The 27,632-nt window shown below is 36.4% G+C and overlaps 4 protein-coding genes across 4 annotated transcripts in view; 3 read left to right on the top strand and 1 right to left on the bottom strand.

The window, feature by feature from the left end:
* The first annotated feature begins 2,335 nt into the window (after positions 1 to 2,335).
* On the top strand, positions 2,336 to 5,713 carry hmgb1b (high mobility group box 1b). The gene is made up of 5 exons (XM_060888389.1): positions 2,336 to 2,488; positions 4,395 to 4,551; positions 4,665 to 4,810; positions 4,895 to 5,069; positions 5,151 to 5,713. The coding sequence occupies exons 2-5, from the start codon at positions 4,405 to 4,407 to the stop codon at positions 5,271 to 5,273; spliced, it is 591 nt and encodes a 196-aa protein (XP_060744372.1). The 5' UTR covers positions 2,336 to 2,488; positions 4,395 to 4,404; the 3' UTR covers positions 5,274 to 5,713.
* A 4,040-nt stretch (positions 5,714 to 9,753) lies between these two features.
* LOC132858579 (protocadherin Fat 4) lies at positions 9,754 to 21,350 on the top strand. Its single transcript, XM_060888961.1, has 11 exons — positions 9,754 to 9,950; positions 10,897 to 11,056; positions 12,167 to 12,511; positions 13,140 to 14,041; positions 14,149 to 14,323; positions 14,630 to 14,810; positions 15,348 to 15,598; positions 16,041 to 20,375; positions 20,685 to 20,786; positions 20,875 to 21,176; positions 21,261 to 21,350. Exons 1-11 carry the CDS (start codon positions 9,903 to 9,905, stop codon positions 21,348 to 21,350), a joined length of 6,891 nt encoding a protein of 2,296 aa, XP_060744944.1. The 5' UTR covers positions 9,754 to 9,902.
* Positions 21,351 to 21,840: 490 nt separating this feature from the next.
* LOC132858172 (protocadherin Fat 4-like) lies at positions 21,841 to 25,767 on the top strand. The gene is made up of 6 exons (XM_060888405.1): positions 21,841 to 22,016; positions 22,282 to 22,409; positions 22,611 to 22,828; positions 22,960 to 23,218; positions 23,964 to 25,082; positions 25,466 to 25,767. Exons 1-6 carry the CDS (start codon positions 21,952 to 21,954, stop codon positions 25,687 to 25,689), a joined length of 2,013 nt encoding a protein of 670 aa, XP_060744388.1. The 5' UTR covers positions 21,841 to 21,951; the 3' UTR covers positions 25,690 to 25,767.
* Positions 25,768 to 26,221: 454 nt separating this feature from the next.
* LOC132858578 (olfactory receptor 2AT4-like) overlaps positions 26,222 to 27,632 on the bottom strand; it is a 14,742-nt gene continuing 13,331 nt past the window's right edge. The window contains exon 4 of the mRNA XM_060888960.1: positions 26,222 to 26,485. Coding sequence (XP_060744943.1) covers positions 26,222 to 26,485 — 264 coding nt within the window. The remainder of the gene's footprint in view (positions 26,486 to 27,632) is intronic.

Here is a 27,632-nt window from a genome sequence, read left to right as displayed (position 1 = left end):
TTGTTGCAGTGGAGAGAAAGTGCAGTTGTTATAGGAGACTAATGACAACAACAGAGAGGGTGCTGAGAGACTGGTGGACTGCAGGGTTGCCAGATTGTGTGGTTGAATTCACTATGAATCTTCCCTATAAGCTATAAGTTAATTACAGATCTATTTCAACACAGCAATTCTGACATTTTTACCAGTGCAAATCCATATTGGTGATATGGTTAAAAAGAATCTATGAGATAAACAAGTTCTAAAAGTTAGAGTCAACTAAATCTTGTCAAATCACACACACACACACACACACACACACACACACACACAAACTCGCACACACACACACACACACACACACACAGTGTCTACAATTAATGTCAATATTCTATATCCATACATAAATATATTCGACTCCAATTAATTGTTTGAGTGTGTCGCCACCTGGTGGTTAGAACTGAGAATTACATATTATTTACTCCACTGAAGGTTAGAACTCCTCTCATAATGAAATGACAACGTGTTTCCTTAGGACTATATGTATATATATATATATATATATATATATATATATATATATATATATATATATATATAAAATTCTGTGTTCATGAACATGTTTTATATCATGTCTAGATCTTAGAAATGCAATCTGAAGTTTGGTATAAATTTTGTTTATTATTTTTGTTTTGGTATGATTGTTATTACTAGTCTTGAGATCATAATTCTGGTAGCTTTTAGACCTTTATTTTAGCTGTAAATATAACTACAACTGTAAGCTGACCATGGCGTTCAGGCTCTGGGTTGGTGCATTTCTTTACTTGTTTATTGATCATTTATTTATTCTATGGTGTGGTATGCTGGTGCAGCAGCATCTCTACTGCAGAATGGAAGAGACTGGACAAGCTGATCAGGAAGGCCAGCTCAGTCCTGGGGATTCCTCTGGATACTGTAGGAGGATAGTAGCAAAACTACTCTCACCCCCTGTATGAAACGGTTCCAGCTCTGAGCAGCTCCTTCAGTGACAGACTGTTACATCCTAAGTGTCTGAAGGAGCGACACAGACAGTCTTTTCACGCTGCTGCTATTAGACTTTACAATCAAAGCTGCTCCCAGTGAACCAGTCACCATAATACACACTGTTATTACTGTTTATATACAATAACAAAGTATTTTAAACAACACGTGCAATAACAGAAATTTTGAAAAACGTGCAATATTACCTATGTGTAATATACATCTTTTTATACATTTTGTTGTGTATATACTGTATATTATATTATGTCTCCATTATTTTTATATATTTGCGTTTTATTACTCTTGGCTGCTGTAACAGTGAAATGTCCCCATTGTGGGACGAATAAAGGTTACATCTTATCTTATCTTATTTATTACACATTTGCCATAAGAATCAGAATCAGAATCAGATTTATTGGCCAAGTGTGTTGACACATACAAGGAATTTCGTTCCAGCAGTTTGTGACTCTCAAAGGTACAGACATAAATAACACTATACTATACAAAAAAACAATGCAGATGATGAGATACAATATAGACAGAATGAGTATAAAATATGGATATAGGATGAATAAAATATATAAAATATGAGTGTAGAATATGAACGATCAGTTATGTACATAAAGTGTGGGAGTGCAAATAACAATATTGTGCAATATTATGCTTTTTGTGCAATATACAGCAGCAGTAGTGTGTAATATACAGATGATGTGATGACTGACAGTCCTGATAATGCAGTAATTATGATAAGAAGCAGTGAATATAATTATGGTGACTTGTTGATCAGGGTATTTGCCTGGGAAAAGAAACTGTTCCTGTGTCTGGCAGTAAGTTTGTGTTTACTACTGAACCGTAGTATGAAGTTCATTAACGATGCCATTGGGATATGTGTGGCAAAGTATATGAACATTAAATCTTTAATTTTTACAATTTTTAGGTTGTGAGTAAACAGTGAGATGTTTTTTTTTTTTTTTTTGCTCTCTGGTAATAAAAGGCTTGTTAAGAGATTTAGTATTTAAATCCACCACACAACATCACAAAGGACTCTACTGTATGCTCTTATCTTCCAAAATGTACATCACATGTCTTCACATGCCTTCTTCAACTCAATAGTTAACTGTCTAAGTTACTTGTTGTAACAGTGTGTATGTGTATGTAGCAGGCTACAGCTACTACAAACCTGTATATAGTCTAGCATTGGACTGGAGACTTTTTTCAAGTTAACCCGCCATTCAAAAAAGTGTGACGTTTCTTCGACAAACCAACCAATCGACGCTTGCCCCTGCAATGGCCTATAGGCCGCCTTCAGCCAATCGAAAGCGGCTCGGACTTGGCGGTAGCCAATAGAAACTCTCCACTGTATTCCGTATTCTCTTGGGCAGAAGGACACAGACACGCGCACTTGGGATAAGCGCGCGACGCTGTTGTATTGTACTTCAATCTACTAATACACACAGAATCTCTACGGATACAGGAGTCAAAATTTCCCTTGGTGAGTTTGTTAACATGTCTGTATATATTTAACACGGATTCATTTGTATATTGTTTAATCCCCGTGACATTTTCCGAAGATTTCCTTTGTTAGGAGGATGTTTGGTATTCAAATAGCCGGCCCATCTTTTGTCAGGTTCATTTTGCCGTTAGCCGCCATTCAGTCTGTCAGTCACTTTATTTCTCTAATGTTACTCTTCGTTTCATAAACGCACAAGGATTCGCTGTAACGTGTTCCGTCGTGGCTGAATGTACGATTTTCCCCAGCGTTTCTAGCTCAAATGAAGTTTTCTCCGTTTTTTTTTCCTCCTCATAGCGCATTAGCATAGCCTGTTAGCATCGACGCTACGCACCGCCGGCCATTTCAGTTAGCTGCTAAGCTACCGGCTGTGTCCCAAATGGCTCCGTGCTCCCTCTCTAACCGCACTACGTAACGCTGTGAAATAACGGCTCGTGCACCCTAGATAGACCAAAAGCGTGTCTATTTGAGATCGAGCCATTGTGTGAAACGGGGAATTACAGCTTTTAATATCACATTGCTGCAAGCGCGGTATATATATATTTTTGTGTATATAAATAATACAAAAAAGGTAATATGTAGAATTAAACGTTAATAAAAAAAATGATAATCTAATTTTTTTAGGTTGATTTAAATGGAAATATGTTTTTGTAAGTCAACAACGTGATATGGCTGAAATTCAGCGCGTCATTGCGTTTTAATGAGTGGTGGGGGGGAGTGGGGGGGGGATGGGAGCGCCCGATCCTGAAAACATGTTTATTTCAACCACAATCAAGGATTGTGTGCGATTTAACAGTGGAATATTTTTACTCAACGTAACTAATGCGCTCAGATCGAGTCTTTTGGGGAAACAAAACAAAAGGAAAAAAAAAAAACACGATGCGTGGATTTATTTTCTTTGCAGACATAAAGGCATGAAGCCATATTAATCCTGTTTGAAGCTCTTCTCGCATTGAAATGATCCAGTACCACATTTCAGGTTCACTAGCTTTGTCTTCCCACTTCTAGCTGGATAATATTGATCCAAGCTAGGATGCTGAAACACCCCCCACCTCACACACACACACACACACACACACACACACACACCACCCCTTCCCCCAATGGAGCCAGTATATGGCACGCAGCCATCTAGAGACTGCAGACGGCTGAACACTTCTCATTGAAATCTGTGCTTATTATATGAACAGGACAGGAAAATGCTTATATACCGATTATGGACGATTCTGGCTGCCTCTGTTTATACATGTTCCTTGTCATCAACCTGATCAACAAAACCATCCAAGGCACGAGATCGATCTTGGTCCACAGGATTAGATGATTAAGAGGGAATGACTTTCACGAATACTGCATTTTCCACCCAAAAAAAAAAGAAAAAGCAAGAAATGTTTATTTTAATAAAACACCCGAGTCTGGTCTCTCTTTTCATGCTTAAATGTTGTTGTTGTTGTTGTTGTTGTTTTTTCTGAAATGGTGCAACGAAATGGCTGAAATAAAGTCATTTAATATTCAGCTGAAATGTAAGTGTTTGTAAATTAGAGGTCGTTCTCATCTTGCACCCCGAGCTCAAGACTGTCTTTATGCATTGTACATGACTGGAATGGAAAAGCATCCTCGATTGGGAGAGAGGTGTTTGTTAAATAAAGAATGTTACTCGGTTCTCCGTGTTTAAATTATGTTCCTTTTGTTCCGTGTGTAATGTCTGGTTAAAAATAAAGATAAATAAAAAGGTTCAATGGTCTTATTAGCTGGCCCTATTTTACAGGATTAATGAATGATGTCAGTGGTCTTATTGAATTTGACCTTAGTGATTTTATTGAATTTCCTTATTAGTGTGTAACATTATAATTTCTCTTATTATAATGTTTTTATGAATGTTTCTTTAAAGATTAGTCAAGATGGTGAAGGATCCAAGGAAGCCCAGAGGAAAAATGTCCTCTTATGCTTATTTTGTGCAAACCTGTCGTGAGGAGCACAAGAAAAAGCACCCAGATGCTTCGGTCAACTTCTCCGAATTTTCCAAGAAGTGTTCAGAGCGATGGAAGGTATATGATGGATACCAGAAATCTTTTAACTTAAACCTAAATTTAAAATTTTAGCATATTCTTAAATAGTCCTGCTAATTTGAGATGTCTTATTAGGGTACTTTTCTTCACAGACAATGTCACCCAAGGAGAAGAGCAAGTTTGAAGATATGGCAAAGCAGGATAAGGTCCGTTATGAGAGAGAAATGAAGAACTACATCCCTCCCAAGGGGGAGAAGAAGAAGCGGTTTAAGGACCCTAATGCCCCCAAGAGACCTCCGTATGTGCTTTTTACCCAACACACTGCCTTTGTGCTTCACATAGGAATTGTCTTTAAAATCGTACGTGTTCTCTTACTGTCCAGGTCAGCATTCTTCATTTTCTGTGGCGACTATCGGCCCAAGATCAAGGGGGAGAATCCGGGCTTGTCTATTGGTGATATAGCCAAGAAGCTTGGAGAGATGTGGAACAGCTCCTCAGCAGAGGTGAAGCAGCCTTATGAGAAGAAAGCAGCCAAGCTGAAGGAGAAGTATGATAAGGTGAGTCTTTTTCTGAGATTTGACATGCTTGAATATGTTCAATTACTTAGGAATATAAATCAAGGGTAAATATTTTTCTAGGACATCGCGGCATACCGCACAAAGGGTATCGCAGGACTGTCCAAGTCAGATCCGGGTGATGATGACGACGAGGAAGAGGATGAGGAAGAGGATGACGACGACGAGGATGATGACGATGAGTAGATATCGATGAGGCCTGGATTTTCATTCATGACATAAACCCAGTTGTACACGATTCACATCTTCAAACGTAACACAACAGAACCAGTTGTTAGGCGTGTATATGGGACGTTTTTAAGATGTACAGTGTTATTCTCCTTTTGTAAAGTTAACACTATGTGTCTTCAGTTTTTTCTTTCCCCTTTTGGTTAGTGGTAGCTCTTGCCTGAAGCAGTTTACGGTGGAGGAGAACTGTTTCTCTGAAGGTGCATAGCACAATTATACAAATTCCGTAGATCTGTAGTGTATTATCATATTATTTTTAAACTATTTTTTTTCTTTTTGTATTTGCTGTCATAAGGTACTTTAACTGTACTTTGAATACCACTCTAATTACAAGAATGCAGCTTTGTTTGACATTCAAGAATGTGTCCAAAATAAACATTTTCTTTTTTTAGAAAAAATGTTTCACAGCTGTCTTTTGTTTACTGTGTTGGTTTGTGTGCACTGAACATGTGACCTCTTGTGAGCTGATTTTAGATGGATGGTTTTCGCACTATAAAACCATTTTTATTTATGTTTATTCCTTAGAAACTGTTCTAGTAGTCATTATAATTATGGTTTCTTACTCCACCCATAAAATGTGTGTCAATGCCTGCTACAACTTGCTTTAAACTTTCTGCCTAATATAAGTGCAGTTTTGGATTATCATGCATTGGGGGCATATTAAAAGGGAGGTGCATACTAATTAGGGTATCATTATGTATTTTATTTTATAAAATAAGAGAATAATCAATTATTCTGTAATTTATGTAATGAATATGCATTACAAATCAATCAAAATAAACAAGCAATACATCTCAACAATAGATTTCCTCCAGTTGATTGATTGATATAAGTATTGTTTGTGATGACAATGACTTTTATGCAAATAAGGCTTTGTCTAACTACATATGCATTAATTTGCATAATTAATACAGGTCAAAATCTATTCAAATCTAGCTTTTGATTATCAAATATTTCATATTTATTTCTGAAAGATTAATAGTGAAATAATTTCTTCTGTTTAACCACAAAATATACTTATACAAATGTGCTATTTTACAGTATAAACTCTTAATGCTTGCAACCTTTTCAGAAATCATTTGACCATTTCCATCTAATTAGGGATAGAAATGAACATGATTTGGTTTTGAATGTAGCAAGAAAGTGATTTTGTACACTAACATGTACTACACGAACATGTACACTATTTAGCCATAATATTAAAATCACCTCTTTGATATTGTGCAGGTTTCCATTGTGCCAATAAAACACCTCTGACCCTTTGAGGCCTGACCACCACAAGAGCTCTGAAGGTGTGCTGTTGTATTTGAAACCAAAACATTAGCAGCAGATCCTTTAAGGCCTGTATGTTGTGAGATGGGGGCTGCATGGATCTGACTTTTGTCCAACACATCCCACAGATGCTTGATCAGACCAAAATGTGGGAATTATTGAAGCTGTTTGTCTTGTTTCTTGAATAATTTCTATAAAATTTTTGCAGTATGCCAGGTAGCATTATCCTGCTAAATGAGGACACTGCCATTAGGGAATATTGTTGCTATAAACAGGTGTACTTGGTCTCCAGAAATGTTTAGGTAGTGCGGACTGGTCTGAGTAACATCAAGAGGAATGCCAGGGACCAAGGTGTCCAAGCATAACATTACTCAGGACATCATACTACCTCTGCTGGCTTGCTTTCTTCCTATAGTCTATCCTGGTGCCATGTCTTACCCAGGCAAGTGACGTACCCAGCACACGCTCCCAGCTGTCAACATAATATAAAAGAAAATGTGACTCATTAGACCAGGCCACCTTCTTCTCTTGTTCCACAATCCAGTTCTGATGTGCACATGCCCATTCTATGCACTTTTGGCAGTGCGCCAGGACAGCATGGCACTCAGACCAGTCGGTGACTTTACAACCCCATTTGAAGCAATCTGCGATGCACTGTGTGCTCAGACACCTTTCTATCATAGATAATATTAACCTTTTCAACAGTAGCTCTTATGTGAAATAGGACCAGACAGGATAGCCTTCATGGGAAAGTCGTGGCCTAATGGTTAGAGAGTCTGACTCGTAACAATAAGGTTGTGGGTTCGAGTCTCGGGCCGGCCACGACTGAGGTGCCCTTGAGCAAGGCACCGAACCCCCCAACTGCTCCCTGGGCTCCGCAGTATAAATGGCTGCCCGCTGCTCCGTGTTCATCTTGTGTGTGTGTTCACTGCTGTGTGTGTGCACTTTGGATGGGTTAAATGCAGAGAACGAATTCTGAGTATGGGTCTGTATCGTTCTTAGCTGTATGTCACATCACTTCTCGACATGTATCAACAAGTCTTGGATCCCCATGACCCTGTCGCTGGGTTTACTGTTTTTTTTCCTTGAAACATTTACTACCAAGTACTACCCACTGCATACAGGGAACACCCCATGAGACCTGCTGTTTTGGAGATGATCTGACCCATTGATCTAGCTATCACAATTTTGCCCTTGTCATAGTTCTCAGATTATAAAGATGACCCATTTTTCTGTTTCCAGCACATCAACATTGAGAACTGACTGTTCTTTTGTTGTCTAACATATGCCACCCCTTGACAGGTGCCAATATGAGGAGCTAATCAATGTTATTCACTTCACCTGTAAGTGGTTTAATGTTACAGCTGATCGGTGTATATCATAATGACAGATACATTAGACTATATATTAGGAAAGAAGCTTCAAGAACAGCCAAGTGAGCATGTCTTCTTCAAAACTAAATGAAAAACTAAATTAGGTTACATTAATATTTTGTGGGTATTGTACATTTTTTTTTTTTTTACATTTTTAACAGACTAAAAGGAGACATTAAGATGGAAATTATGCAAAAATCTTAAAAAGAAAAAAGATTTTCTTCTACATGTAAAGTAGAATAAATTACCTCATTAAAAATATTTATTTATTTATTTATTTATTTATTTATTTATTTATTTATTTTTAAAAACGAATAGCTTCACTCCACTTTTGACTTCACGCAATCAAAACCAGAAAGGTTGAGGTTTTTTATTTACAGTGACATCTAGTGGATATTGTTTATAACAACAACAGGCATTTAGTAATTGTGGTAGGAAAGTATGTGTAATGTATGTAGATAACTACACATTTATTTACAATCAAAACATTTTTATACATAAATAAGCTAAGATAAGCATTTATCATTTCCTGTTTAGAACATTCTTCCAGTGTAAGAATATATCCTCTTTATCATGCTTCTTGTACAGCCAGGCTTTTATTAAGATGTCAGATTCATCCCTTTTTTGTTGAATGCTTGCCCTCAGAAAAATAAGAAAAAATCTCACGGATACCGAGCGTCTGTACATAAGTAGCAAAGCATAAAGTTATGTGAGGATGTCTATAAAAAAAATGTCTTCTATTGATACAACACAGATTAATATTCTCTGCCATTGTGTTCCTGTTTTGGAGAACTGTCCAAAGCCCATCTGCCGGGCCCCTTTTCACACATCGGCCTCTCTATTCACCTTCTGGGTGAGTGCCATGCTGGTGCCCAGTGAATTGAAACCTCTAAATGGAGGGAGAAAAGAGGGAGGGAAATGATTTAAATAGATCATTGTCAACTTGACAATAAAAGTGGGCAGACACAGGGAGAGCAATAAATATGTAGGAGTAAATACACCGCTGGTGTTGAGTGTGAATTATCAAAAGTGTGGGTAAGCCAAGATATAGCAGTACTTTGTTTTCATATAAGTCATTTTGTAAAAGAGGGAGAGAGAGAGAGAGAGAGAGAGAGAGAGAGAGAGAGAGAGAGAGAGAGAGAGAGAGAGAGAAAGCAAGAGAGAGAGAGAGAGAGAGAAAGAAAGAGAGAGAGAGAGAGAGAGAAAGTAAGAAAGAGAGAGAGAGAGAGAGAGAGAGAGAGAGAGAGAGAGAGAGAGAGAGAGAGAGAGAGAGAGAAAGAATGAAGCAGTAATAATATTCAGCAGCCGAAAGGCACAAATACAGTACAGTGTATTCATGCTTTACTTACTTTTGTATCAAGTAAGTATTAAGTCAAAATGACCAACTAAAATGCAGTGATCTAGTCTCCAAATGATTTTGCCAGAAATAAAGTTTAATTAAACTATTCAAAGCTCAGTAATGTGTATTTTGATTAAACAGAAGAATCACTGATGAATAAATCGACTGATATTTAAATCAAAACCATTTTTACTGTTAGTATTTTAACTCAAGTGCATTTTTGATTGCACACATTTTATTAGTTATACCTTTACTCATGCATTTATATTGATATTATCGTATAGATAGTAATTAGGCAAACTAAAAGCATTAATGTTCTTTTAATGAAGGAAAGGTGTCAGATTTCACTGACAGTTGCCCGATAACTATGCTCCATAAAGCAGGTTTACTTTCCCACCAGGGGCGGACACAAACGACTCTTTTTTCCCCTCTTCATTCCTACCCAGCTCTACAGCAGAACCATTCGTACGATAGCCTTCTTTCTCCAGGACTTGCATCAGTTTTAAGGATGTTAAACTTCGAGTACACAGCAGAAATCTTACATATTTCACTTCTGAAGACATTGGCTACCTGCACAGAGAGGTAAATGGATGCACACAACCAATGGCTTCTTTAGGATTGATGAGCCTCATGTTCCTTGTGCTCTCTTTGGTGAGTACATTCATCAGGTAACTTCAGTGATGCGATCTGACAATCAGCAGTATTGCAACATAGGTTCAGCGGCTTTGCAATGAACTCACTGAGATTTCTGAATGATATTTTTTGACTAAGTGATTTCTAGGCTGTCCTTGATTTGTTCTTATTTAAAAAAAAGTTATCAACTAATGTAGGTCCAAACTAAGTGTGACTACATTTCTGTTTTAAGTAAAAGCTAAACAATTAACTAAATAACTAATTCTCCATTATGACATTAAAACATGAAATGTATTTGATATTTCATCAAAAGTTTCAATTGTTTCAAATTGATGTCTAATATTTTAGACCTATGATTTATAAAACGTGCCTGTTTGTTGTTTGAATGTTTAAAAGTGCCTGTAATTATATAATCTTTGAAATTTGGTATGCGTTAATAATTTCTTGGGAAGAATAAGTGCTTATATATTTCTACAAAACAAACAAATAAATAAACAAACAAATATAAAAATATAAAAAAAACATATTTCAAATAATTTGTTCTCCAGTATATATTTATTTATTTGTTTGTTTGTATACTTTTTTATATAAATTCTTTAAATTTGCTTCTAAATGAACATTTCCAAGTTTATACAAATGTGTTGGTTGATGTCTCAGTGTGAATGCAGTTATGTGATATTTGAATCATGGTATACTTGCCCGGTGCCTTGGGGATTCCAAACAACACACTGAGGCGGGTGAGGGATACTGTGAAAGACAGAAAAACAAGGGCTCACAAAAAAGAGACTTTAGAAATCAAGGGATAGTGTTTCTCCTTTTAGAAAAGGTCACAAAGAGCCTTTATCTTCATGTCTTGGGGGAATTGGTTACAAATGTCACAATACTCAGCGGTTCCCACAGTAGTCATAATGTCAGACTTACAATGAACAAAAATGAATCCAACCGTTTCTTCGTGTTTCTACAGATTCTCTGCACACTTTCTGTATACAGGGTGAATTGCACAGATCTGCCTTCTTCTGCTAATGACTGCTTGAACATCTCCATTCCCCTAAACAGAGCCAGCACTCAGTTATTTTTCTCCAAGTCTGTATATTCTTTTGAAGTGAAAGAAGATACACAGCCAGGTGGGTTTAATTTGAGATTATTTTCCTTCAATGTGCTTGTTCTAATATATTATCTTTTTTTGTTAATCTCTTACAACTTACACATAGACATATTAAAAAAAGTGTCGCTGACATGGCGAACTTTTCTGTAACTAGCCATATTTTTAGATGGAGTCTCCATGGTTGTCATTGCGTTATAATGCAGGAAAGTCCTCAGACTCAACTATGTTTTTTGTTTTATTAACTTCAAGAAAGAGAAAAAAGAAAGACTAATACAAATTGCATAACATTAATGACCATAAAATAAGATAAGATATACTGTACCTTTATTCGTCCCACAATGGGGAAATTTCTCTGTTTCAGCAGCAAAGAGTATTAAAATGCAAATATCTAAAAAAGACATAATATAATATATGGTATATACAAAAAAAAAAATGTAGAAAAAGAGACCACGAGTAGTAGTTACACTGAAACACATATTGCACATAGGTAATATTGCATGTTTTTCAAAATTTCTGTTATTGCACATGTTTAAAATACTTTGTTATTGTTTATTATTGCAGTTAAACAGTAATAACAGTGTGTATTATGGTGATTGATTCACTGGGAGCAGCTTTGATTGTAAAGTCTAATAGCAGCAGGGAGAAATGACGTTTCATTTGTGTCACATATGTTTCACAACATTATATGTATAATGAATGTATAATATATGAATAAAAAAATTATATCACATTTTAGCAAAAAATATTGTGGTATAAAAGGAATACAATGATTTTAGGGTGCTTATAGTAACTCGCTTTGTTTTTAAATTCCCTTCTTAATACCAGGACCCATGTCTGTAGCCTGGGTTACATACAAATCATTTATTGGTATGTGTTGTGCAGCATTCCACAAATCCAGCCTATTGTTTTTCCATGAGATTGAGTGCCACCTCCTAGTGAGCGTAATCTTTATTGACCTAATTCACCACTAAATTCTCTCCACAATATGCAAGAAACTGGATTATATGATACTGAATCCTTTAGCATATGACATGATATTATGCATTTTTTTCATCAGTCAAAATTATTATGAAAGCAAGTCCATCTAAAATGGACTCCCTGTGTGTCCTTGATCTGTCCTCTAACACAGGAACAATTGTGGGACATCTGGAAGCAGTGCATAATGAAGGACACAGGAGCTTAATGTATTCTGTGCTGGAGGATGACGGAGATGGCCTTTTCCTCCTCAACCCACATTCTGGAGAGTTCCTTTTATCCCGCATGCTGGATTTTGAGGCAGAGCAATTCTACATCCTAACAGCAGCAGCGCAGTACAGGGATAGACAGCTTACTAGGGTCAGGGTGTATTTCAATGTGGCTGACGTCAATGATAACCCACCAGAATTCAAACTGAATGTCTACTCTGTGTCCTTGCAAGAAGATGCGCGTATTGGTCTGTGTTTCTTCAACCTGAATGTCTCAGACGCTGACGATGGTTAGTATAAATGGTGCAGCATTGCAAACGTTACTTTCTCACTGGTTCTTATATCAGGCTTTTATCATATCTTATATAATGCCTTTTATAAACTCTTTTAGTTCCCTTAGAGTATAATAAAGTCATTAAATGAATAAATAAATAAATAAATAAATAAATAAATAAATAAAATCTGCTTGGAGTAGCTGACTCATGCTGTCATCTGTTTGCTTCAGGAGTTAAGCTGTGAGGTTTATGCATTTGGTTTGAAAGGCTTGCCCCAGCTGGAATGGTGGAAGCAGTCTCATTAAGTCTTACGTCATAGATCCTTTGTAGCCTCCCAGAGAAGATGAATAGAGGAGCTGTCTCAAGGGAGCTGCCTGCTTGAGCTAACAATGAAAAAGCCCCTCTGCTTGCTTTGTGTTGTCTTTAGGATAGCAGACTACACCGTAGACTTTTTTTTGGACACATTAAATGCTCATAGGGTTGAAGTAAATAGACATTTTACATGGTTATGGCTTAAACGAAGGACTCCATCTAGCTTTCTGGGCAAAAGCGTTACAGACATATGGCACAAACATCTGTCAACAAACTAGGAATTTAATTGTATTAACATTCTGTGTTTTCTCCCTTTTGTCTTAATTTGCAGAAATAAATGGAGAACTGGATACGGCCATAATATCAGGAGACAATGAAAACATGTTTTCAATAAATCAAATGAATAATCTGTGTCTTAAACAAGAGTTAGACAGAGAGAAAAGTGCATCATACAGTCTTTTAATCCAGGCCAATGATCGTTCACTACCTGAAGACACACGACTCACAAGCACCGTACGTGTTTCTATTTATGTTGAGGACATTAATGACAATGCTCCAATCTTCATATCAGACAACACTGTTTCCTGTTCAGAGGATAACCCTCTTCAGTCTGTTGTTACCGTTATCCAAGCAGTCGATGCAGACTCTGGAGCCAATGGGGATGTTCTATACAGCCTAGAGAATTTAGGAATGGGCTCATTCAGCATCAGTCGCACAACTGGAGTCATATACTTGCAGAAACATTTGGACAGGGAGCTTGAAGAGGTAATTACAGTAACCGTAACAGTCCGAGATAAAGGATCTCCTCAGTTGTCCAGCTCTATGAATCTGACAGTGCTTGTTGAGGACGTCAATGACCATGACCCAGTGTTCTCACAGGCCTCATATAGTGTACTTATATATGAAGACACTCCTCGTGGAGCAAACCTGCTAACCATTCAAGCAAGTGACAATGACACTGGGAATAATGGTGAAGTGCGGTATGAGATCTCTGAGAGTGGCTTTGTAGTGGATAAAGTCCTGGGAGTTGTCTCAGTAGTACAACAGTTGGACAGAGAGAGGATTTCTTTCTATTCATTCATTGTTACAGCAATGGATAAGGGGGATAGTATAAGATCTTCAACAGCCACCATCAATATCACACTACTGGATGTAAATGACTGTGTTCCTGTTTTCTTCAAAGATTTGCTCACTTTACATGTATTGGAGAATGGGCCTTTGCAGAGCCATGAGGTTTCTATTCTTTTACAAATCCACAAAAATAAAACTAGCATTTAATAGTTAGGAACTCAGAATAGAAATAACTGCATAATTTGTAAACACTGTATGTCTTTTTTCAGATTGCTGCATTTGATGAAGACCTGGGAGTTAACAGCCATTTAACATACTTTATAGAGAATGGAAACTCAGAGGAGTTGTTCATATTATATCCAAATGGAACATTCCAGATATTACAAAATCTTGACAGAGAGGTCCAAAGTCATCACAAAATAACGATTATTGCTGTTGACTCAGGTAATAAAATATTTTATTATCTGTTGATACAGCAAAGAATAATAATTAACCTATGTAATAATCAAATAAGTCTTTTATGGCTACTTATACCTAGGCCTAGGCAGTGTATATATTGTGGTGTGAATAATGTGCATGTTATTATATGATTCTCTGTGGTTTACTACAAGAGACATGAGTGCAAAAGGATTCTGATTTACATTTAATGCTGTGAATCTTTGTGTTAAAGCTGTAAAATGTAAAACATGAAATAAAAGGTCCTTATGGCAGTTCAGGTAAATCCTGGTCATTGTGGTTTTTACTTTCTAGGATTTCTAGCACTGACAGGAACAGGAACCATACATGTTCTTGTTGAAGATGTCAATGACAATGAACCTCTGTTTGATGATCATGAATTTAATACATTTATATCAGAAGATGACCCAGTTGGAACGATATTTGCCACAATTACAGCCACAGACAAAGATATAGGTATAAATGGGCAAATATGGTAAGTGGTAAAGTTTTCTCAAAAAATGTTAAAATAATATGTAGTTATATGTATTAATGGTTCTGATGTAAGCCTGGGAAAACCTTCATATCATGAAATTCTAACATTTACTGTTACACTATAAGTACTTAGTTATGAAAACTGTGGATTATCGAGAGTAAAATATTCTCTTTTTTTGCTTACAGCTTACCCAGAAGTAAAGGATGTTTTTTTTTATTGTATAGTATAGTATAGCATAGTATATTTATAGTATCGTTTAAAATCTGTTTACCCCAAAAGTGAAAATTTTATTTTCTAAATTTTAGATTTATCACTATTTTTATTATTGTGCTGGTGAAACTTCCCTAAAATGATATTTGCAGGTCAATTGCCTAGGAAACATATCCTTGTCATTTCTGTGAAATATATTCATGATTTCTTATTTGGCTGTTCACCAGAATTCAGCCATAATGACATCTGATGGGCTTTCCCAGACAGAAACATATAATGTATGTACTAAATAAATGTATTGCAAACTGATTCCCATATTTTATGCAGGTATTCTTTAGAAGAATCCAGTGCACCGTTTTCTATAAATGAAACAAGTGGAGAGCTATTCAACACTGGTGCTTTGGACAGAGAAACTATTGCCTCTTACAATTTGACTGTAGTTGCCCATGACGGGGACTACAGATATTCTCTCTCAAGTTCAGCTACTGTACACGTGACTGTATTGGATGTGAATGATAACTCACCCCAGCTACTCTATGGACCATATGTGGCCAATATTCCTGCTGAACCGGCCAAAGGTAAGAGTTTATTCTAGGACTGGGCATTGTCATTTAATTATGGTGACTAGTCTTGATGTCCAGTTGTAAAAATCCAGTTTCTATTACAGCTGATTTAGCATCGCTAAGGGATCTTAGGCACTCCATTTAATCTTACACTCTTACTCCAAATAGAAATCAATGAAGCATATGCTCGTGCTTGGGTTATTTATTAATTTTTGACCTCTTTTTGTATTCTATTAGAAAAGCATCACATGATGACGGATATAAAACATATTTGGGCAGAGATTGTGTACAAACAGCGAAAATGAAACAACTAATAATAATAATAATAATTATTATTATTATTGTTGTTGTTGTTGTTGTTGTTGTTATTATTATTATTATTATTATATTTTTACATACAAAATATGTATGTTCTATAACCTTTGGAAATACAGTATATTTTATGACTCTCTTGCAGGTTCAGTAGTGTGTGCAGTGATAGCCATGGATGCAGACGAAGGAAAGAATGGACAGCTAAATTTCTCTCTTTATGGACAACATGCTCATCAATTTTCTATCAGTTCTGAAAGAGGAACTGTATACACCATAGATGCCCTCAAAAGAACAAGAGACATTACTGTCAATATCCGTGTGCAGGATGGAGGCGCCAATCCTAAAATGGACACCACTACCTTGACTGTGCGATTTCAAAATGCTTCAGATTTTCCCCACCTTGCAGTACATATCATTCAGCATGTGTTCTCTGAGGACACACTTCCTGGAACCATGGTGGCAGTAGCTACAGCAGACACAAATAGATTTGGACCTATATCTTTTTACTTGGCAACTGGAAACATTGGAGAGGTATTTGAGCTGCATGAAAAGACTGGTGAGATGAAAGTGAAAAGATCTTTGGATTTTGAAAGCAACAAAGATTTTCATCTTTTAGTTGAGGCTAGAGACTCAGGTGTCCCGCCGTTCTCCACTTATGCTGAAATGTATTTAAATATCAGTGATGTGAATGATAACCCACCTGTTTTCATGGAGGAAGAATACAGGTGTGAGGTGTTTGAGAACTTACCTGTGGGTTGGGTTTGTGATGTGGTAGCTATTGATGCTGACTCTCATGCATATGGACAAGTACAGTATACCATTTTGTCTGGAAACATTAATGGTGCATTTAAAATAGATGAAACTCATGGCGTACTTAGAACAAAAATTAGTTTAGACAGAGAGGAGATACCAGAGTACCAAATCATTATTAAAGCTGTAGATAAAGATGACAGTAGGTACACTGCTACTGCATTAGTAAATATAGTTGTTCTGGACACAAACGACCATGCACCTCGTTTCTCAGAGATCTTCTTTATAGAGGTTCCTGAGGATGCACTAGTTGGCTTTCCAGTGATACACATAACAGCCTTGGATGAAGATATTGGTGTTAATGCTATCATTTCTTATTCTATTCAAGATCAGATTGACCAAATGCCTTTCAGTATTGATAAAAATAGTGGAACAATATTTGTAGTGGGCCCTTTGGACAGAGAGCATCAAGACCATTATATTGTAAGAGTTAATGCAAATGATTCAGCTTGGAGTATCAGTACAGATGTCACCATAATCATCACAGATATCAATGACAATATACCATTTTTTTCTCAGTCCAACTACTTTGTAACCATTCCTGAGACTAAAGCCAAGGATATGTTCCTGGTAAAAGTCAAAGCCATTGACAGGGACCTTGGACAAAATGCCCAAATTCTGTATTTTATAGAACCACCAAGTGAGAAGTTCTTTGTTAATATATCCACTGGAGACATCTCTATAAAACAACAGATTATTCTCAATGAACATGAATCTCAAAGCTTTAATTTTAGTGTTGTAGCTGTAGATTGTGGCTATGTACCTTTGAATAGCTCAGTCGTGGTCACTGTAATGTTTGTTCATTATAATTATTTTCCACCATCTTTTCTGCCCCTTATGCCATATATATCAATACCATTTACACTGCCTATGGGAACAGAGGTTATTCAGTTAACAGCCATAGATCCAGACTTTCCAAATAAGAACAATAATGTTGAGTACATCATCAGTGGAGGAAATGCATCAGATTATTTTGAGGTGGAACATTTTACTGGGAAAGTACGACTGAATAGAACATTCAGGCAAAACTTTAGCACTTTCCTCAATCTTGTAGTTACAGCAAGAGACAACGGCTTCCCTCCTCTTTCTTCCCAAATTGACATCAGATTGGAAGTAACACAGGAAAATTTGTTCACTCCACATTTTTCAGAAAATCATGTTGCATTTTCTGTCCCTGAAAACCTCCCTTTGGGGTCAGCAATTGGGAAAATTCAAGCACAAGACCAAGATCCTGGTTTAAGTGGACAGGTGTCTTACTTGATTAATGGTGGAAATAAGGATGGACTGTTTTATGTGGAGCCCCTTTCTGGACTGATTAAGCTAGCTAAACCACTTGACTTTGAGGCAGAAGAAATTCATCATATTCTTATTATTGCTAAAGATGGAGCCTGGTTCTCTAAGACCGGGAGAATTAATGTCACCATAAATGTTACAGACATTAATGATAATCCACCAGTTTTTACTTCTACTGAGTACATGACTTCTGTCTCAGAAAATAGTGCAATAGGTTCTACAGTGATTCAGATCATTGCCACTGATAAAGATTCTGGAAGTAATGCAGAGGTAACATATTCCCTATTATCAGGACACACAGATTACTTTGCTTTGGATTCCGTAAATGGCACTGTAACCACGCTGGAGATTTTTGACTTTGAACAACAGCAGAGTTTTGAACTTAACATCAAGGCCTCTAACTTAGATAATCCAGTTTTATATGATATAGCACATGTTACCATTCAGGTATTAGATGTCAATGAATATATTCCAAGTTTCCAGAGACATTTCTACAACTTCTCTGTGCCAGAAACCATTCCTTTGCAAACAGAGATTGGAAGCGTTGTGGCTACAGATTATGACTTGGGGTTTAATGGTAAGATTTATTACTTACTTTTTGGTCAAGGTAAAAAAGCTGGCTTTGTAGTTCATGAAAGGAGTGGAAAAATATACAGCTTCAAAGACATGAGAAATCAAGTACAAAATCATGCTGCTCTCCACATAATTGCTAAAAACAGAGGTAGCATTTCTGGTTTCAATGTTGATGAGGCCCTTGTTCACATACATGTAATTGATGAAAACGATCCTCCAGAGTTTGATTCTGCTATATACACAGTAAAGGTACGTGAAGATACTTCAGTTGGGACCTCTGTAGCTAAAGTAAGTGCTTCAGATCAAGATGTGGTACTAAAATGGGGCAGGTTCTCCTATGGCATAGAAAGTGGAAATGTTAACAACTCCTTCAGTATTGATCCTGTCAATGGAATTATCACAGTAAACAATGAGCTTGACAGAGAGTTATGGCCTTTTTACAACCTCACAGTTGTGGCTGTTGATGAGGGCTCACCTCCTGTAACAGGCAGCACATCTGTAGTTGTTACCGTTATTGACATCAATGATAATGCCCCTAGACTTATGTCCACAGATGGATTTATAAGGGAAAATCAGCCACATGGTACATTAGTGGCTACACTGACAGCCACTGATGATGATCTCCCTCCAAATCAAGGTCCTTTCACATACTGGCTAATAAGGCCTGCCTTGAGAAACAGTTTTACCCTGACATCTGACGGAGTTCTCTTTACTTCCAGACCACTGGATCGTGAAGTCAGTCCTTTTTTTGATATACACGTGGTAATCCAGGATGCAGGTTCCCCTCCCTTGTCCTCCACCACCATGTTTCATGTCAAAGTTCTAGATGAAAATGACAATTCACCAGTACAAAGAACCATCAACATTTTTGTTAAATATTATGGAACCTTTTTCCATGGAGGGCTGATTGGTAACGTGAGACCAAATGATCTAGATGAATTAGATGTGTTTAACTGTACTATTATAAATGGACAGATGAAGATGTTTAGTTTTCCTTTTGGGATGTGTGACTTGTGGTCCTCTCCATTTCAAGGAGAGGCAACTCACAATATCACTGTTGAAGCAAGCGACCACTTCCACCCACCAGTAAACAACAGCATCTATGTAAACTATAAAGGATTTACCAATTTGTCATTAGACAGTTGCGTCTTATTCTATGTTTCCTTTGCCAATCTTGAAAACTTTTTGTCACTGAACTTCCTTAAGTTTGCAAAAGCTCTGGATAGTCTCTTTAATCTACAAGCATCAAAGAGCCATGTATTTGGAATGAGGATACAAGGCAATGAAACAGTTCTTCTTGCAGCAATGAAAAGTTATAACGGATTATATCTGAGTGGAATAGTTGCAAGTGGAATCTCACGCATGCATAAGAAGTTACTTGAGGTACAGAGCAATTTGACTATTTTTCAAATAACCAGCGACCCATGCTCACTGAAACCCTGTCAAAATGGTGCCACCTGTAACAAAAATATCCACATCACTCAAGATGTTGCTGTTTTGGAAAGTTCTCGTCTCATATTTGTGTCTCCCCAATATGCAGAGGTTTTTAACTGCTCGTGTCCCGCTGGCTTTACTGGAACTAGGTGTGAGTATGATATAGATGAATGCTTGGAAAGTCCTTGTGAAAATGGAGGCAGCTGCTTTAACAGCCCTGGAGGATTTCTATGCCATTGCTCAGAGAGTTTCTCTGGACTGCATTGTTCTATTGCTGATAATGAGTGTCAGAGAGTAATGTGTTCAAACGGTGGGACATGCTGGAACATACAAGGAGGATTCTTCTGTGACTGCAGACCTGGATATGAAGGTGACTAGGACATTTTTATTTATTTCTAAATGGAGTAAGTAATGCCTGTGTTTGTAAGGGTTTCCAGTTGGATCTCTGATTTCCTCTTTTCTTTCCATAAACATTGCCTCACTAAATTACCCCTACAGGAGGTGTGAATGTACGTGTGAATGCATTTGTATGGTGACCTGTAATGGGCTTCATAGGCTTAAGATCCACTGTAACCCTTTCTAGTATAAAGTTCTTTAACGAAGATGAAAGAATGGAATAGAGATATTTTGAATACAATTTTAATTAGTAGTACAAAATAATGCTCTGTATTTTCCATAGGAAGATTTTGTGACTACATCATAGATCATTGTGCATCATCACCTTGCCTCCAAGGGCAATGCTCAAATTTTTTAACAGGGTATGCTTGTCACTGTCCATTTGGTAAGATGCAATTTTTTTTTCATGTGGCATCATTGTAACCTAGTTTTTAACACTAGAAACATAATAACTAACAATAATTTATTCTCAGGTGTCACCGGAGTTAACTGTGAAGAGCATAGTTATGGCTTTGAGGAATTTTCCTATTTGGAATTTCCCCCTTTAAATCCTAGATACAATTTTATCTCTCTGGAATTTGCAACTGTGAAACACAACTCTTTGCTGTTGTACAATCCGGGAGAGCCGTCATCTTCAGAGTTTTTTGCACTTGAAATTGTGGAAGGACAGTTACGCCTCTCTTTTGATCTTGGATCAGGGGTTACAAGACTGGAAACAATCAAACCAGTGGCTGACGGGAGCTTCCACAATGTCACTATTAGGAGAATTGGAAATGTGTGTCATTTATCTGCACAACAAATATGTATGACATGTATACTTATCGTCATCATTAATCCTAAACGTAGGACTTTTTTGCAGATCGCCTCTTTGGAGGTTGACAGCTGCAGTGCTGAAGAGCCCAGAGATTATTGTTTGTCACAGCATGAGGGTATTGGAACCCAGAGGTAGGATATGGTGCCATGCCTGTTTTAGTTAGAAAGTATCTACATACTTTGGTTAGTGTCTCTACATACTTTAAAATGAGGACAAACTGGTGAACAAAGGAAATCCATTTTGTTAACCCAACAGGCTAGTGAAAACTCCAGCATACTGCCCAGTCCCATGTATGATGCATTTAAACATACACATTAAATGAAATCAATAAATTAAAAGAAGTTGGGTTTATTTTCTTATATGTTTTCTAAACCTTCTTGTTCACTAAGCAGCTATAATTAAAAAGTAAATGTCCCAGACACAAAATCTGCTTGTCCCAAGTGCCTAAGCAAGTGATTTGTCCACACCTGACTTAGTAATAGAATGCTTATCAAAAACTATATATTATATTTTCTACTACATTTTATTAGTCACTGTTACTTGTATTATCTTATATGAATAGTAATATGTAGTAGAAACCGTGTAATTGTAAAACTTGTATATTGTCATTTTTGCATGCAGGACTCTAGATGTTAGAAATAATAACCTAACACTGGGAAGTGTAAAGTCCATTGATGTGATTTTGCTGAGGCCTTATCAAGTGAGAACTCATAACTTTGTTGGATGTGTGAGAAATATGAAATTGAATGATGTCTTTCTTGACACTTCAAAGGCTCTAGCATTACACAAGATACTTGAAACGTAAGTTTTAGTATATAATGGTATAATGGTGGTACAATAAAAATGTGAAAAATATTGCAGATTCATCTTGTTTAATACAAAACTGTCTTTCATGATATTGGCTTTAGTTACATTATAATGTTTTCCAATTTATATATATTACATTCCTCCATTCATTGTTCCATTCCACTCTTCACTTTATTCTGATTAGAGTAATAATGAATCTAAAGCCTATCTCAGGAATGTATACTACAAAATGATCAAATTTTCTGTTTGTATTTTATAGTTGTCCACGGCCAGATGTAGCTCCATGCAGCAGCAGTAAATGTCTTAATGGAGGTGTTTGCCATGATCTCTGGTCCCATTACTACTGCCAGTGTGCTGAGAATTTCACTGGACCTAACTGTGATAGCAGTAATACATTTTATTCTTGTCTAATTGTTTTTCCCTTTTTTCTTATTACTTTAATAATTTATCTATTGTTAATTGTTATATTATTATATATAATTTATATCATATTTAATACTATTATTATATGAATATGACAAGATCAACTTTGAACAGAAAAAAAAAATCATTGCTTACTTACTGTATTTGCTCAACTTACCCTCATAGATGTCTCCGAGGATCATGGATTATTTCTTAGTGAGGGGACATACATTGTGTTTGTTGTCAAGGAAAGCTACATTAGAAACCAGTTATTTCAAGCCTTTCTAGATGAAAAACATGGGGCCATTCAAGGGTTGGTCAGTTTTGAGATCAAAATGAGGACAATCAAAAAGGACAGTGTTTTGATTTTTTGTCAAAGCAAAGCGGTGCACCTAGAACTTAAGGTAAGCAATTTGCCTTAGTTCAAAATAACACATGAAAGTTTAGCAAAAAAGAAATATACACACTGATTTTAACAGCATAGTTAGCACAGTAATATTTAATCTCTTTGATTTTTTTTTTTTAACCTATTCAGATACTTGATGGGAAACCTCTGTACAAATTCACACATTTAATGTCAGGACAACAGTGGGAGCTTGGTGTAGGGACAAGTGTGTCAGATGGACAATGGCATGTCCTTCTCTTGCACAGACATGGACCAAACATCATTTTACTCCTGGATCAGCAGCTTATTAAAAATATCACCCATAGCTTCATTAGCCAAACTTCTGTTTTAGTAGAGATGATAACTCTGGGGTCAGCAGCATCTGGTGGGTCAAGAGATCGAGATTTAGGTCAGTAGTTCAATTTAATTCAATTCAAGTTTATTTGTATAGCGCATTTTACAATTGACATTGTCTCAAAGCAGCTTTTCAGAACATAAACAAAAACACAAATATTTACAGAACATAAACACAGAACAAAAGGTTATTATAAATAGAATAAAAAAATCAAGATTAATATTAGATATATTTAAACAATAATATAAGTAGTATACAGTATATTTATATTGTGGTATATCTGATACTGATGTGTGACAATATAATTGATTCAAATGTAAAAACTGTATCATTCTACTTAAGACAAAAATGTAAAAAAAAAAGAAAAAAAAAAGCACTTTTTACTATAGACATATTAAAGTCACAAAATAGCATTACAGAAATATAGATGTATTATATATAGAAGACTTATAGATGAAGATTCGTAATGAACTAGTGAGATAAAACCATGAAAGAAACCAGACATTGAGTGAAAATATTTAATTTGTGTCTTGAAAGAATTTTTAGTATGTGAATAAGAGTACTAGAATGAGCACAGTGCAGTCTTTATGATTACAGTAACAGTTGTTAAGTACAAGTCTACAGTATCCAGGTAAGATTATCCATTAAAGCAGGGGTAAGACCTAGTTATGAACTGTTTTATTTTTTGTGTGTGTTAAGCAATTTGAAAATCAGGATAAATTATGAAAATTTTTAAATTCTTATGTCATCTTAAATTTATTTGCACATTTCTTTTACCTTCCTCCCAAAAATCCTTCAGATTTTGTAGGGTGTGTGGACTACATCAAACTAAATGGATATATCCTACCCTTCAACGGGCACAATGAGATAGTAGAGGCAAAACCCAGTCCTTCACTCTTCCAAAAAGACTGCATGTCTGCAGATCACTGCATCCTCTCACCTTGCTTTAAGGAATCCTGTCTGACTCATTCTTGTCTAAGTAGCAGTGACTGCATTTCATCATCTTCTGAAAATGGCTGGTGTTTCTGTTTAAAAAATGTATCTTCTTCAATGTGCCTGCCATGCTCATCTCACACTGAGTATAAAGAAGACTGTCTTCAAACTGTGAAACATCCCCCCTTATGGATCATTGCTATTGTATTTCCTATAACTCTCATACTACTTATCTTAAGCCTCTTCTTTCTCCTGAAGAGAAGGGGAACACTGTGGCACATCAAACACAGAACTCAACCCTGTATCACAGAACCAATGAAGCAGCATGGCACAGATAATGTGGCATTCAGTCCTGACAATGATGGTGGTGTCCAAAACAATTCTAATGAGAACAAGAAACCAGATCTGTTAGTTGCAGGTGAACTTAGTCAGCGAGTTGAAAGCTTTAGTCATAGCCATCTTACAGGGTTTGGCGGAAGTGAGCTAGAGTATTATGAAATTGACAGTACATACACAACTTCCTGCTCTAATATTAAGCCCCTGAAAATAAACACAGATATATATGATAGGTTAGGCCTGCTTGATAGTTCTGGAAAAGATGGTCCTCCACAAACACAAAATTCTCAAGTTTCTCCATCCATGTGTGAAGAACCACCAAAGATGGAGTCTCAGACCTATCCTGAATCCTTAGCTCTTAGACATGGCATAGCATATACTACAAGAATGTGTGGTAAAGTAGATGATGGGTGCAAAAATCATCAAGACCACCTCCTTTCCAAGTTTACCCCTGAACTATCAGACCCCCCTCGTTTCCTCTCAGTGGATGAGGTTAAAATATTAAGCATTCCACTAGGTCAAGCCAAAGTTGGAGAGAGCCCATCAGAAAGTGACAGCCACAGCTCCTTTACTTGCTCAGAATATGATTGTGAGAAAGAACTCTACTGTATCAGTGCACAGGACAAGAGCCACGAGCCTGTGAAAGAAGGTACGTACCATAGAGCACAAATATTTATCACAATATTGTTTGAGATGACTTGAGATGATTTTTCATATTAACATTAGTGAAGCCAGAGTTGCTGCAAAATTTGGTGAAAAAAAGTGTTTTTTTTTTTTTTTTTTTTTTTTTTTAAATAGATGCACTTGATATGGCTCTCCAGCGTATATTGTAATAATTATATAATTGTGTAAAACCTGCCTGAGTATTTACCCACCATTACCCACCCACCATCTATTAACTTCCTAAGACAGCAAGACATTTTCTAGTAAAATGTTGTACTTTCATTACAAAAAGGTGTACAGATCTGTCTTTAACTAAAAATGTTCTTTTAGTTACTGAGCTGTATGCCCATTTTTTTCTCAATGTTACAGATTGGTCAAGAGGACAGCTCATACTGGCTGTTCCATCACCCTTCAGAGACATTCAGATTCCTCCAGATAGACCTGCTTCTGGGAATATGAAGCAATGGGAGAGCCTCCTTGACCTAGGGGTCCATTTTAATACATACTCAGATGTTTTTGAGGACATAGCAAGCCTCCCTGTCATTCAAGCACAGGATTGTGATCTTCACAGTGATGAAGAACATATTATTTAAAAATGTTATTAAAGTAACTATAAAGCTTGAGGGTTTTTTAATATATATTCAAACAGTGCATATATATAATGTTTAGCATAATTTTCCATATTCCTTATGTCAGTGTGCTCTCTTTCTTTTGATTGGAAGGAATTTTTTTCCTTAAGGTATAAATACATCTTTATATACTGTTAACACTCCCACTATCCCCAGAAAAACAGCATGGTTTCTATAACAATATAGCATCAGCAACATCATATTCTGGTACAGTTTATCGCCTAGTTTGAACTATTTTCACTGTATATAGAAATAAACATAACTAACTTAGCAATTTCTGTTGCATTTTTTTTTATTTCTGCTAACATTGATGCCTGCTGTTTACCATGGAGTTGCATCTCCTCTTTTTTTTTCAAAACAGTTTGCAGACATCTGGGCATCGATGTTATAACTTTCTGGAGTTTTGGTGTTAGAATTTGGTCCTCTAAAACCTTTATATACCTTTCAGCATTCATAGTGCCTTCCAAAACATGCAAGCTGCCCATACCGTATGCACTTATTCACCCGAATACCAGCAGCAATGCTGGCTTTTGGACCGAACACTGATAACACGCTGGAAGGTCTCCCTCCTCTTTAGCCCAGAGGACACAGCGTCCATGATTTCCAACAAGGATGTTGAATTTGGACTCGTCTCCCCATAGAACACTTTTCCCCTTCGACAGTCCATTTTAAATAAGCCTTGGCCCACAGGACATGACAGCGCTTCTGGTCGATGTTCACATATGGCTTCCTTTTTGCATGATAGAGCTTTAGTTGGCATCTGCAGATGGCACAGCGGATTGTATTTACTGACAGTGGTTTCTGGAAGTATTCCTAGGCCCGTTTAATAATGTCATTGAAACAATCACGCTGATGAGTAATGCTTTAACTTCATGAACTTCAGGATAGTTTGTCTATTTTGTTTTGATATGTGTAAAAGCTTAAAGAAAATTCTTCAATGATCACATTTTGTGTTAATCTGTTTTTTAAATTTCATTTGTTTGCCCTGTTTTTTTTTCATATATCTTAGCTACATATAACCAATGTAAATGATTTAATTCTCATTTACATGTGTAACAGTGCATTTATAGAAATTATAAAGAATTATGAGTTTGAACTTTGAACTGAGTTTTCACATTGATTATCTGAATCATCACCTAAGGTAAAAGCCACCTGTTTTGATTTAAACGTGAGCCTTCTCTTCACCTCTTCACTTGATCAGTCTCTGACTACAATTTAAATTGATTAGGCGTTTGTTCATTTCATTGAGGTTCCTATTTCTTTAAAAACCGAGAAAAAAACCCCCAAAACTTTTAGTCTTATAATCCGAGATACACTGAGATGTATTTCCAAAGTTGACCACACGATGGTGCTAATACTCAAAATATACACACCTTTTGGGCAGACGGAAAAGATCAGATGTTGTTATTATCCCACATTTATATTTTAGAACTGCTGCAACATCGGAACATTTTATGTCAGTAACATATGACTAAAAATAGGGATTGAATATCTAAAGACTTGTTTTTTATCATTTAATGACTTACCAGTTCACAACTTTTCTAAAGTCAGTGGGGATTTTTGAAAGGGTGTATCTGTTTCTCCTATCATCTCCTGTCACAAGTAACACATAAGGGGCCTGGTTTATACTTAAGGCATAACTCCAAATTTAACTGTATAACAATTTACTAATCTAGAAAATCCAAAACCCTGGTATAAAAATAAACTATTCATTGGGTTTGAAGGCTACATTATAGATTTTTAAAGTGTATAGAACAACTGGTATATTCTAAATAATCAATAATGGTATAGAATAAAGAATGTGATTTGATGCAATTGAGAGTGTTCATAACATCAGCTGTGGTCAGAGTACCTGTTCATTCAAAGAACTGACTGACTTCCTTCTAAAGTCATTATTAGGGTTCAAG

The sequence above is a fragment of the Tachysurus vachellii genome, chromosome 15 (assembly GCF_030014155.1).
Source record: "Tachysurus vachellii isolate PV-2020 chromosome 15, HZAU_Pvac_v1, whole genome shotgun sequence".
In the NCBI taxonomy this organism is placed as follows: domain Eukaryota; kingdom Metazoa; phylum Chordata; class Actinopteri; order Siluriformes; family Bagridae; genus Tachysurus; species Tachysurus vachellii.
Note: the sequence above shows the minus strand (reverse complement) of the source record. Positions and strands in the feature narration are given on the sequence as shown.